The sequence below is a fragment of the Temnothorax longispinosus genome, chromosome 11 (assembly GCF_030848805.1).
Source record: "Temnothorax longispinosus isolate EJ_2023e chromosome 11, Tlon_JGU_v1, whole genome shotgun sequence".
Taxonomy (NCBI): domain Eukaryota; kingdom Metazoa; phylum Arthropoda; class Insecta; order Hymenoptera; family Formicidae; genus Temnothorax; species Temnothorax longispinosus.
In genome coordinates, this window is record NC_092368.1 from 19,915,752 (window position 1) to 19,928,783 (window position 13,032).

Genomic DNA, 13,032 nt, shown 5'->3' on the forward strand with positions numbered 1-13,032 from the left:
ACCAAAGAAATACAAAAATAGGAAGTATGCAAAAACTAAAGAAGGAAGGAACAAAGACACGTCACTCCGATTCAGTTGAAAGCAAAAACATGCGAAGTAAGCTCTTAAATGATGTGAGAGACGAAGCTGATGTAACTGAGTTAGGAAGAGAATGCCAGAAGTAAGTGGAAGAAAGCTGAAAAGAATTTCTGTAGGTGACGGTTCTATGAGCAGGAATGTGAAAAGTTAGAGTAGATGATGAAGCGAGCCGGTCAGACTTCCTTAGAGTAGGATCAGGGGAGGTAAAAAGTTCACGCAGGTAAGATGGTGAGCTCATATGCAGGATACGATAAATCTGGCATCCAAGAAAGTAGTATCGTCTGTTTTCAACAGAAAGCCACTTCAACCTATGTCTATATGGGGTGATATGTTCATCACACTTAAGGTCATAGATAAACCGAATACAACAATTGACAAGTCTCTGTAACTTGGTATTTAGTTCCTTGGTCAAACCATGGTATACGAGGCAACAGAAGTCGATATGCGGCAAAATCAAGGTTGTTACGAGCTTAATCCTGAGATTGGTGGAAAGAGAGTTTTTGTTATATTTCAAATTGTATAGCGCATGATGGACCTTCTGCGAAACCAACGAGATATGCTTCGTCCAGGATAAGTTAGACATGAAGATGACACCTAAATTCCGTACCTCACTCACAAATGGTAAAGGCGTATTGTTTACAACGATAGGTGGTATACTGCCAAGATCAATGACATTTACATATGCTTGACTGCCAAATATGATGACCTTAGATTTGGCAGGATTTAGCTTAAGTCCGTACATATTGGCATAATCAAAAATAGCATTAGCATCCTTAGTGATTAATTCTAGAGCCTGAAGAATATTAGCAGGTGAACACAAACGATAAATCTGAATATCATCAGCGAAAATCATATGAAACACATAACGTAAAATTTTATATATATCGTTAATATACAAAGAAAACAACAGAGGACCAAGCACCGAACCCTGAGGGACACCAGAAGAAGTAAATATCCAGTCGGAAAGATTGCCAGCGTCGTCTATGACCGCCTGAGAACGGCCAGTTAGATAAGAGAATATCCAGTTTAGAACGGCATCTGAGAAACCGATCTCTTTAAGTTTGATAAGCAATAGTAAATGGGGAACGGTGTCGAATGCTTTGCTAAAATCAAAAAGTATCATAATAGTGATAAGCCCTTCATCAATCCCCTGTTTTATATCATTACAGATACGTAGAAGTGCTGACTGCGTGTTATACCCCGGGCGATATGCAGATTGTCTTGGATTTAAGATGTCATGTTTGTTTAGATAGTCAACAATCTGTGAAGCAACTATCCTCTCTAATAGTTTAGACAGTTCCGGCAAATTCGCTATTGGTCTTGTATCCGACGGGGATAGCGGTGTACGAATTTTAGAGAGTGGGCGAATATATGCTCTCTTCCACTCAGACGGAAACAGAGATGCATCTAGCGATCGATTAAACAAAGAAGTGATGCATGTCGAGATAACGGGCCATGAGATACGCAGAACATAAAGCGGAATGCCATCGGAACCAGAGGCATAAGAGTGAATAGATTCAGCAGTAATAAGCTTAGAAACAGATCGAGGTGAGATAGAGGAGAAACGAACTCTGGATAAGATGGACGATTAACTGAAGCAATAGCAGCGATAAAGTCAGAATATAAGCATGGAGAATGAGCATTGGAAACCGAAGCATAGTATAGGTTGAGCTGATCCGGTGTGAAGAAGTGTAGAGGAGAAGTAAGAGACGACTTGACAAGTCCAAGTCGAGCCAGTTCTCTCCACAGTTTTGCTGAATTCGTAATCTTAGCAAGAGAATTGTAATGAAATTCGCTCTTAGCACGCTTGATGTCAGAATTTAGCTGATTACGGAAAAGTCTGTAAGTAGCATAGCTTAAAAGACATTTAGAGCGTTTAGCGCGTTTATATAGCTGATTGCGAGTGTGTAATCGAGCAACCAAATCGGCCGTAAGCCATTGAACCGGGGGCTTATTGACAACAAACACACGTGTGGGAGCGAATGCGTCTAGTGCCGCCAACAAATTACGAGACAGCACCCCGCAGAATCCGTCAACATCAGCGATGTCAGACAATGCATCAATCTCGGCCCGCACGTCGCCAGCAATAGATTCAAGATGTTCAACGAACCGAGAACAATCAATACGTTTGTAGTTTTGCCGAGAAATAAAGCGGTCAGAATTAGGATTAGCTTTAAGTGATATAGACAACTCTAAGAGATCGTGGCCGGCAATGAAGGGACTCTGAGACTTGTTAAATGATGAAACCTTATCAAGCTCATCTACGACCAAAACGTCTAACCATGAGTCTGAGGTCGCTGTATGATGAGTCGGTTCGGATCTGACTATGTGCAACGATAAGCCAGATACAAGATCACGCAAGTAATTCGCCTCAAAATTGGTCGATGATAGATCGCAGTTTAAGTCCCCTCCAATAATTATATTTTTATACAGATGCGAGTATCTATTTAGTGACTCAACGAAGTCATGTAGGAGGAGACCTCTAGGTCTTCTATAAATGGACGCAAACAGTACAGATTCATCATTTGGCAAACGTAATTCAATAAGAAGATATTCAGGCGCATTATCACAAAGATTACTGGAGGTAGCTAAGATTTGAGAGAGAGAGAGAGAGAGAGAGAGAGAGAGAGAGAGAGAGAGAGAGAGAGAGAGAGAGATATGATATATGATATGATTTATTTTATGCCCAAGCATAGGCTAAAGGGCAAATACAGGATAATACTAAATATCGAAATTATACATGCTCTCTCAAGCACATGCACAGTCACATAAAGCATAATAAATGAAATATAACTAAACATAATTAGCGCAAATTAATAGAGCTCGCAAGATATAAACTAAACGCAGTAACACGCAACTTAACACTAACGCAACTTAGATACTAGGAAAAAAGGAAGACGTATAGTCAACAAGCAGCTTAAACTAAAGAGATAATAACGCAACTTAAATCGAACGCAACTTAAAACGAACGTAGCTTAAAACTAGAAAAAAATTGTCAACAAGTACTCCAAACACAACCTCAAGTCAAACAGGAGAACTTAGTCAGAGAATTCGGATGACAGCAGGTAAGAACGGAGGAGATTCTTGAAAGCACCAATAGTATTACCTGATGTGATATTATCCGGGAGAGAATGCCAGAAATAGATGGCTGAAATCTGGAAAGAATTTCTATACATTTCCGTTCTGAAGGCAGGGATATGAAACATTTGTGAAGAGGAATTAGCGATTCGAGTGGATCTTCTAAGTGATGGACTGAGTGGGGTAAAAAGTTCACTCAAATACGCTGGCGAGCCCATGTAAATAATGCGATACATCTGACAGCCAAGAAAATATAATCTTCTATTTTCTACAGACAACCATCCAAGGCGTCGTCGATGTTGCGTTATATGCTCATCCCTCCTCAAATCGTAGATAAATCTAATACAGCAATTTATAAGTCTTTGTAGTTTCAAATTAAGTTCCTTGCTCAAGCCGTGATACACAAGGCAGCAATAATCCACATGAGGTATCACCAGAGACTTTACCAGCTTAATTCTCAGTTCCGTGGAAAGAGAATTCTTATTGAATTTCAACTTATACAAGGCATGGTGAACTCTCTGCGAGACATGCGAGACATGCTTATTCCAAGAGAGATTCGATTCAAAACAGACTCCCAGGTTCCTCACCTCCCTAACATATGGCAAAGGCGTGCGATTGACAATTATGGGTGGTAATGAGTCAAGATCAATGTTATTGGTATTTGTTCCACTGCCAAAAATAATGACCTTGGATTTAGCAGGGTTCAATTTCAGGCCATTTGCATTAGCATAGTCGAAGATAGCATTAGCATCTTTAGAGATCAGATTGAGGTTGTGAAGGAGATCAGAAGGAGCACAGGAACGATAAATCTGGATATCGTCTGCAAAAATCATATAATCGGAATAGATCAAGACCTCACCTATGTCATTGATGTACAGGGTAAACAAAGGTGGGCCAAGCACGGAACCCTGAGGAACCCCACATAGCGTAAATAGCCAGGAAGAAAAGTTACCCTCGTCATTAACAACCGCCTGAGAACGACCAGTCAGATATGAATAAAACCAGATTAGAGTTGGGACAGAAAAACCAAGCTCTTTAAGTTTAATCAGAAGACGCAAATGAGGCACCGTGTCAAACGCCTTGCTAAAGTCAAAGAGGATCATAATGGTAATATGCCCAATGTCAATCGCTCTCTTAATATCATCACAGACACGCAGAAGCGCAGACTGAGTATTATAATTAGGACGAAAAGCTGACTGTCTCGTATTTATGAGATTATGCTTAGTTAAATAGTCGTTAATCTGTGAGGCAACAATACGTTCGAGCAGTTTGGATAGCTCAGGCAGATTGGCAATTGACCTCGTATCAGACGGAGATGACGGGATACGGACCTTCGATAAAGGACGGATAAGCGCCCGCTTCCACTGAGACGGAAAGGTAGAATGCTCAAGTGAGTGATTTAGAAGAGCCGTTAACTGCGACGGAATTACAGGCCAAGCCAAACGCAAGATGTAGAGAGGAATACTGTCGACTCCTGCCGCAAAGGAGTAGAGTGGTCTCGTAGAGATAAGCTGAAAGATAGTGCGAGGCGTAATCGCAGAAAAAACGAACTCGGGACGCTGGGATGGGCAAGGAACACCAGCAATAGCAGACAAAAAGTCATCAATTAAGCAAGGCGAATGAGCATCAGAGACAGAGACGTAATGTGCATTCAATTGATTAGGCGTGAAGTAGTGCAGAGGAGAAACAAGAGAAGACTTAGCAAGGCCTAAACGTGCTAATTCTCTCCATAGCTTTGCAGGATCAGTAATGGATTTAAGAGAGTTAAGATGAAACTCACTTTTAGCACGCTTAATATCAGAATTTAGCTGGTTACGAAATTGTCTGTATATGGAATAGCCCAGTGTGTTATTTGAACGCTTAGCACGTCTATATACATGGTTACGAATACGAATTCTGGCCCTAAGTTCGCTTGTGAGCCATCGCACAGGGGGCTTTTTAATGGTAAATGCACGCTCAGGTGCAAACACATCCAAAGTATTAAGTAGGGTTTCGGACAGCACAGAACAAAATCTATCAACATGAGACACAGAGGATTGGTCATAACCAACATCGCCGCAATCGAAAGTAACATTAACACACGCCACAACTTCAGGATTGTCTATTATGGATTGGAGATAGTCCTGGAACTCATCCGCAACAATAGCGCGATAGCTACGCCTTACAATAGTACGCTCCAAGGTCGACCTCTCACCCAATGAGAGCGACACTCCGATCAGATCATGACCCGCAATGAACGGGCACTCAGAGATGTAGAATCTACGGACCTTCTCACAATCGTCCACCGCTAGGACGTCAAGCCATGAATCAGTAGAAGCGGTGTGATACGTGGCATCGGACGGAATAATAGCCATAGATAGGCTAGACATGAACTCACGCAAGAAGTTGGCTTCGAAGTTATTTGTCAGAAGATTACAGTTAAGATCGCCGCCAATGATAATATTTTTATAAAGATGAGATACATTAGTGAGTGCTAGCGCAAAATCATGAAACAGAAAACCCTTTGGTCTCCTGTATATTGACGCAAATAGAACAGTTTCGTTACATGGCAGTCGAATTTCAATCAGAAGAAATTCAGGAGCATTAATATGAGTTGCTGCAGAAGACGCAATCAGCTTAGCCTTAAGTGAGTGATGGACGTAACAGGCAACACCCCCTCCCATACGCCCAACCCGATCATGACGGATCATAAAAAAACCATCCAAGGCAACAAGCTCATCAGAAATGCCTTCATGGAGCCAAGTTTCAGATACTGAGACAATATGATACGGATTAGAGCTGAAGTAGAGCCTGACAAGCTCGATATGACCACGAAGGGAGTTTGCGTTGAACTGAGCAACCCGAAACTCAGACTCATTGCGACTCGAACACCTCGGTGGATGCGTCTCATGAGGTCAATCGAGGCGAGTCAGATCGGCGCTTGAATCAATGTAAATAATAGACGAGCCATCTGATCGTCTCACGCAAATCCGCCCATGCCTTATCCAAACATATTTAAAAGAACGTTCCTTAGCAATACGCTTGGTCCGCTGCAGCAACTCATAGCCATCCTTAGTGAGAAATTCATTAATATATACAATACTCCTGGAGTCATTTCCGCAGACCTCTCCCTGCCTAAGAACACCCTTAGCTCGCTTCTTAGATATAATTAGATCACGGACGGCATTAGAGGTCACAGTAATAAACAAAGAATTACTAGCTGCAGAAGCAGTAGAGTGTGAAGAGGCTGAATCAGGGGGAGACCTGCGGACAACTCTTACACTAAGAATATGCGGCGAAGCATCAACAGCATCAAGCACTGAAAGCACGTTGCGCGCAGCCACAGAAGGAGATAACGGAAGCGGCTCCGGTAACCCGGAGACAATAAACTCATTAGCACTAACATCGTGACATTCCGAGCGAGACATTTTTAAATCATGCAGTTCTTTTTTAAGAGCCTCATTCTCACGTTCCAATGAAGAAATACGCTGAGAATTATTGGCGACTGTTTCTGATAAGCAATTAATAAAATCTAATTTGCTATTAATAACTTCATTCGTTTTTTCCTGACTCTCTATGAAAGCAGAGATTCTTAAATCAGATCTCATGATATCGTCATTAATTTTTTGTTGATTAGCAATAAAAGTTGAGATCTTCGAGTCAGACAGTTTCATTTGCTCTATCAAACCCAGCAGAAGCTCATTTGTCGCAGGCAGTAAGGTCGACTGAGTATGCGAGTCAGCAGAAGAAGCCATGTTCTCAAACTCAAATGAAAGCGCGGTTGTGATAGGTGTTGGTGTAAGAGGGGGTATATCCAATGATGTTAAGAGAGAAATGCAGCAGGACTCAGCGTTCCTTGACACTGAATAGGATCTAATACAACCGGGATGAAATGCCTTTCTGCACTCTTTGCACTCAATCGACCTATTAGCAATTGATTTCCTGCACTTATAACACGTAGGCTGCATGTGTAGTTATACAATGACCACAACGCAAGAATTACACGCAAGTTCGTCAAGAACGCAAGTGACGACGCCTAGGTTGAACCGTAGAGCGACCGGATAAAATGCACGCTAACTCTCGCCGCGCACAATCACTAGCGACAATCGTATCGAAGATCAAGATCGAACGCTCGCAGGGCAGCCAACCCCCACTCGACAACACCACCAGCCGTTCCAGACGCAGGTCAGCCAACACCCAGAACGCAACAGGCCCCAGCAGATCGTCATGCGCACCTCGAGAGTAAAGTGCAGAAGGGGGCAGAACAGATAGCAGGCTCATGCGCAGTAAGAATCAATGATCCTCGAGAATGATTCTCAGAAATTTGGTTAGAATAATGAGAAACACTCGTCACACAGTTTCCAGGAATTAAGAGACAGTGGCAGAGAAAATGATAGTAGCTCGTGACGAGCTATATAAGAACAGAGAGAGAGAGAGAGAGAGAGAGAGAGAGAGAGAGAGAGAGAGAGAGAGAGAGAGAGAGAGAGAGAGAGAGAGAGAGAGAGAGAGAGAGAGAGAGAGAGAGAGAGAGAGAAATATGATTTATTTATGCCCAAGCATAGGCTAAAGGGCAAATACAGGATAATACAAATATCAAAATTATACATGCTCTCTCAAGCACATGTACATTCACATAAAGCATGATAAGTGAAATATAAACCGAACATATCCAACGCAACTTAATAATAAAAATATGTACAGTAAGAATAGGAACTAAGAACTAAACGCAAAATAACTTATAAACTAATGACAAGAATAGTGAGCGACGAAAGCCATGTCCAGAGACCAGTCATCCAACTTCACGTGCAAGCAAGTACGCTCTTAGAAGTCTTTTAAAGGAAATGATTGAGGAAGCAGAGGTAATACCGTTAGGAAGAGAATGCCAGAAATAGACAACGGAAAGATGAAAGGAGTTTCTATAGGTAGTTGTTCTATGGGAAGAAATATGAAAAATTTCCGATGCAACAGAAGAGCGGACCGACCTCCTCAAAGACGGATCAAGGAAGGTGAAATCCTCACGCAGATAAGAAGGAGAGCGCATATTCAATATACGAAACGTTTGGCAGCCTAGAAAGTATAGCCTTCTATTTTCAACAGAAAACCACCCTAACTGACGCCTGTAAGGAGTAATGTGTTCGTCGCGTTTAAGATTGAAAATAAAGCGGATGCAACAATTGACAAGTCTCTGTAACATGGCGTTCAGCTCACCGCTTAGACCATGATAGACTAGGCAGCAGTAGTCAATATGCGGAATGATTAAAGCCAAAACGAGTCTGATTCTTAACCTGGTAGAAAGAGAATTTTTGTTAAATTTAAGTTTGTACAAAGCATAGTGAACTTTTTGAGAGACGTGTAAAACATGCTTCCTCCAGGATAAGTTAGACGTAAATATTACACCCAGATTCCTGGCTTCATTGACAAAGGGTAAAGGCGTCTGATTTACAATAATAGATGGTAAACTGTGGAGATCAATATCATTGACATAGGACGGACTACCAAATATGAGTACCTTAGATTTCGCAGGGTTGAGTTTAAGACCGTTTGAGTTGGCATAGTTGAAAACAGCATACGCATCAATAGAAATCAGCTCAAGACTCCGGAGAATATCAGCCCTCAAACATTGGAGATAAACCTGAATGTCATCTGCGAAAAGCATGTGATGAGCAAAGGACAGGAAACTACCAATGTCATTAATATAGAGGGCAAATAAGAGTGGGCCAAGAACCGAACCTTGAGGTACACCACACGATGTGAGAACCCAGTCCGAAATATTACCCTCATCATCTATTACTGCCTGAGAGCGGCCAGTAAGATAAGAAAAGATCCAATTAAGAACCGCGTCAGAAAAACCAATTTCTTTAAGTTTTATCAATAACAGAAGATGAGGAACAGTAAAGAAAGAGAGAGAGAGAGAGAGAGAGAGAGAGAGAGGGAGAGACTATTTGCGTGTCTTACACATGTCCTCCGGGGCGAAGCCCGGGTATATAACCAGCTAGTTTTTCTATAAAAAAAAATATAAATACAAAAAACATTAAATTATTCAATTAGGTAAGTGTTTTGTTATTATATAAATATTGCATAGTGCTTTATTCTAAAAATTGACAGAAAGTTAAATTTTTAAATTTTTTAAAATTATTTAAATTATATGAAATATTATATCTTGAATGTGTAGTACATTATATAAAAAAAATAGTTTTGAATAAAATGTGCTTTTTTTTTTAACGTGGAGAAATCTTCGACTACTGGGATCCCGGGCGAGCCCGGTTTACCCAGTAGCCCCCTCAAGAGGGGGAAGACCCCCCGTCTTCTGGCAAAGACAGGGGGAGTGCCGGATTCTTACCGGCTAAAACTCCACGGTTGACCTCGGGTGCGTTAGTGGAAGGACCCCGGGAAACTTAAGATTCTTCCGGAGAGAATAAAATGTGCTTAAAATAAAAAAAAAAATGTTTTTTAAATGAATTTGTACATGCGGCGACTTGTCCTTAAATCATTTTCTCAATCGTTTATCTTCTTTTTAAATCTTAAATTTATATCTATAAGCGAAATTAAAGATTCAAACGAATTTGTAAATATTTTATTTATTGTTCCTTTTCTTATAATTTCAATTCTATGATTAGATTATTTTATATATCATATTATTACATTATTACATTAATACATTATTACACATTATTCTTATTTCTACTTGCGAGTTACTTTGCGATGTCTCTTGACATAGTCAGAAATTCAGAGTCAGATTCATAGTCATTCATAGTCAGATTTCTCCATTAAGACATTCTCCAGATATTAAACTCCAGATAGACACATCCTTGATCTGTCCCAAGAAGTCGCAATTGTGAATATTGTCATCCATCACATGAATTGTTCTTAATTTAGGATGCTGCTCAACAATTGCGGAACTAGACAACTGTCGCAAGTATAGTCCTTTTACATCTTTGGACAGTGTCAGCTCGTTGAAATCGTCATGGTGATTTACCGAATTGATTTCTTCCAAGCGTGGACAGGAAGAAAACAATCTATGGAACAAATGTCTATGGAGTGTGCCATCGTTCCTGTAACAAAAACCATACTATTACTACGGTTCAATCGCAAAGAAAAAAAAAACAACAACCGTTCATGATGTTTGCAAGAGATGTAAATTTCAAAAACATACAAATTTCAATAAAGAATTAAAGAATATGATAACATGCATTTAAAAAAATATAACACAAACTTACATCCATAAAATATGCAGTTTTTGTAAATTTTCACATTCGCAGAGGTCGTCAATATTTCGCGACGAAATAATACCTCCCGATATGTCTAGAATTTCCAAATCTGGACACGAATTTCTCAATTGCGTTGTAATTGCGTCTGCATCCAGATCTTCTGCCTCGCCGGGCAAAAGTAAGACGCGCATTCGTGGATTATTTTGCAATATTTTGCAAACAGATATAGATGTTGCGTACGTCATTCTTAGGTCCAAATGTTCTAGACCTGTTAAATTTTTTACGTACGAGAGGCCTCTGTCTGTTACACCTCGACATGCAGCGAGATCCAATACTAAAAAATAATATATACATATATATATATATATATTGATAATATCCAATTAACCTGTAATCTTAACAATTCACATTTATTTAATTACCTCTCAAATTTTTACATATCCTCGAAATTTTAAATAAAACATGGTTATTGACGGAATCGAAGTCTCTTAACCGCAGGTGTGTTAAAAACTTGCCAAATATTTTTATTAATTTTAATAAATGATTAGTAGACATTCTACTTAATGTCAAATCTAATTGTTTTAAAGATTTACATGGTGCGAAAAAATTTATAATGTTGTGGACGTGAGTATAATTTTTATATTGGATATTACGTAAATTTAAACAATTGAATGTAAAGAGACTTCGATCCCGTATTAGTTTTCTGAGGCGTTTATCTACTGCGTAGATATTGCTCAACGACCTCATATCCAGGTTTTTTAATATTTTTATAATTATTTCGTCCTGCAAACATAAAAAATAAAATTTTAATACATGAGATTACATGTGGTGGCCGCGTGTGCTTCTACTAAAGATGGCAGCACACTAATCAACCGCGTTTTCTCGCGAGCGCTCGACCGCGACGACTTAAAGATATAAACAAATTCGACAACAATATTCTTTGCCCCGATCGACGCTCTTACCGATGACGATCTCGTCGGAAGAGCTATAAGCGGGGCATATATACGTGTGGAGACTCATACCATTGCGACCCACAGAGTCGCATGGTATTGGGGACTCATATCACACGTCCAACCATACATTACTACTAACAATAGGTACTTACAGGAAGCACAGATAAATTCGTGCAAAGTTGCTTCTTGATTTCCTCTATTGAATGTTCTGCATTATTCACCTCTGTATAATGTTCTGCATTATTCATCTCTGTATAATGTTCTGCATTATTCACCTCTGTAGAATGTTCTGCATTATTCACCTCTGTAGAATGTTCTGCATTATTCATTTCTGTAGAATGTTCTACATTATTCAAATGGTTTTTCAATAAATTGCTGCAAATAAAATTAAAACAAATTAAATTAAATTAAATTAAATTAAATTAAATTAAATTGAAATTGTGAATATTCTGATGGCAAGAATATTTGCAGTTAATGAAGAAGGTATTCTATCTTGTCTAGAATGCTGTTGGTACCAGAATTGAGTACAAATTTTTTTTTTCTGCTTTTTATAACTCGCTGAAGAGGAAAAAAACGTAGGAAAAATCGACAATTAACATTTAATATGGCGTCTTTTTGTAAAAAATTTTTTTTTCTGGCCGAATCTGATATCAATCTTCACAACACTCATACAGATTACGAATATGTTTAGTTTTTTTTTTCTGCAGATACATACAATGTCCGCAACATTGGTCGCCAATCAGACGCGCATTATTATGCCCGAGCGTACAAAACCACATGTTAAATTTCTTTATTTTCCATGCAACAAAATTTAAACATGTTTTTAAAGCAACAATAAATATGTGTGAAAATTTTCAGAAAGAGAACTTGAACAGTTTTAAATTTATAATCTCGCGCCACCAACAGCGATCGGCTCTTAATTAGCCCGTTCTTTTCTCGTGTGGACATCCAACAGAGCCTTATCCCTCCAAGTTTTAAATTTATTCTGTTCTAAAAATCATTTCTAAAAACAGCATTCTAGACAAGAATACCCTCTTAAGAAAATAAAAAAAGATTGAATATTACTTATAATTAATGATTATAATACCTTTTACAAATAATGATCAATATATATATTGATCATATCTAATTTATCTATAATCTTAACAATTTACATTTATTTAATTACCTCTCTAATTCTGACGTCCCTATCAACTCCACGGCATCTAGCCGCGATTCATACTTTAAAACGCCGGACATAAATTTCAGTCTTATCGTTTTCGTTTTAAAGTTGCATGGATGCGATAATGGTGGAGAAAATATCCTCGATGTCGGGGGTACATTCTGAGAAGGCCCATTCCACAATTGAAACCACTTATTATTAGAATCTTGAGCCAAAATTTGAATAACGCTTCCAGGATTATATACTTCATATATAGACGCACTGTGGTTGGATATACAGCTTCGCGAAACTCGAGATCTTCAAAACAGAAAATTTAATTATAATGCTTTCTGAACACAAACGTATCTTTTTGAACAATATCTTATTTATTAATTCAAATGTTATGTATATATACCAATATAATTATAACGGCTGTTCCTATGATTTTGTGGAACATAATTATCCTGCCATGGGGATCCTGAGATATCGAAACCATAAGTTCTCTGTGCAAGAAAGTTGTGCATAAGTTAGATTACGATTACATTCTACTAAACAATAACATACGTAATAATATCATCAGAAAACACGTACCATG

General features: G+C 39.0%; 1 protein-coding gene across 1 annotated transcript; it reads right to left on the reverse strand.

Moving 5' to 3' along the window:
• Positions 1 to 9,694: 9,694 nt before the first annotated feature.
• Positions 9,695 to 10,855, reverse strand: LOC139822353 (uncharacterized). Its single transcript, XM_071793998.1, has 2 exons — positions 10,353 to 10,855; positions 9,695 to 10,187 (listed from the first exon to the last, which is right to left on the reverse strand). Exons 1-2 carry the CDS (start codon positions 10,586 to 10,588, stop codon positions 9,890 to 9,892), a joined length of 534 nt encoding a protein of 177 aa, XP_071650099.1. The 5' UTR covers positions 10,589 to 10,855; the 3' UTR covers positions 9,695 to 9,889.
• Between the last annotated feature and the right edge of the window lie 2,177 nt (positions 10,856 to 13,032).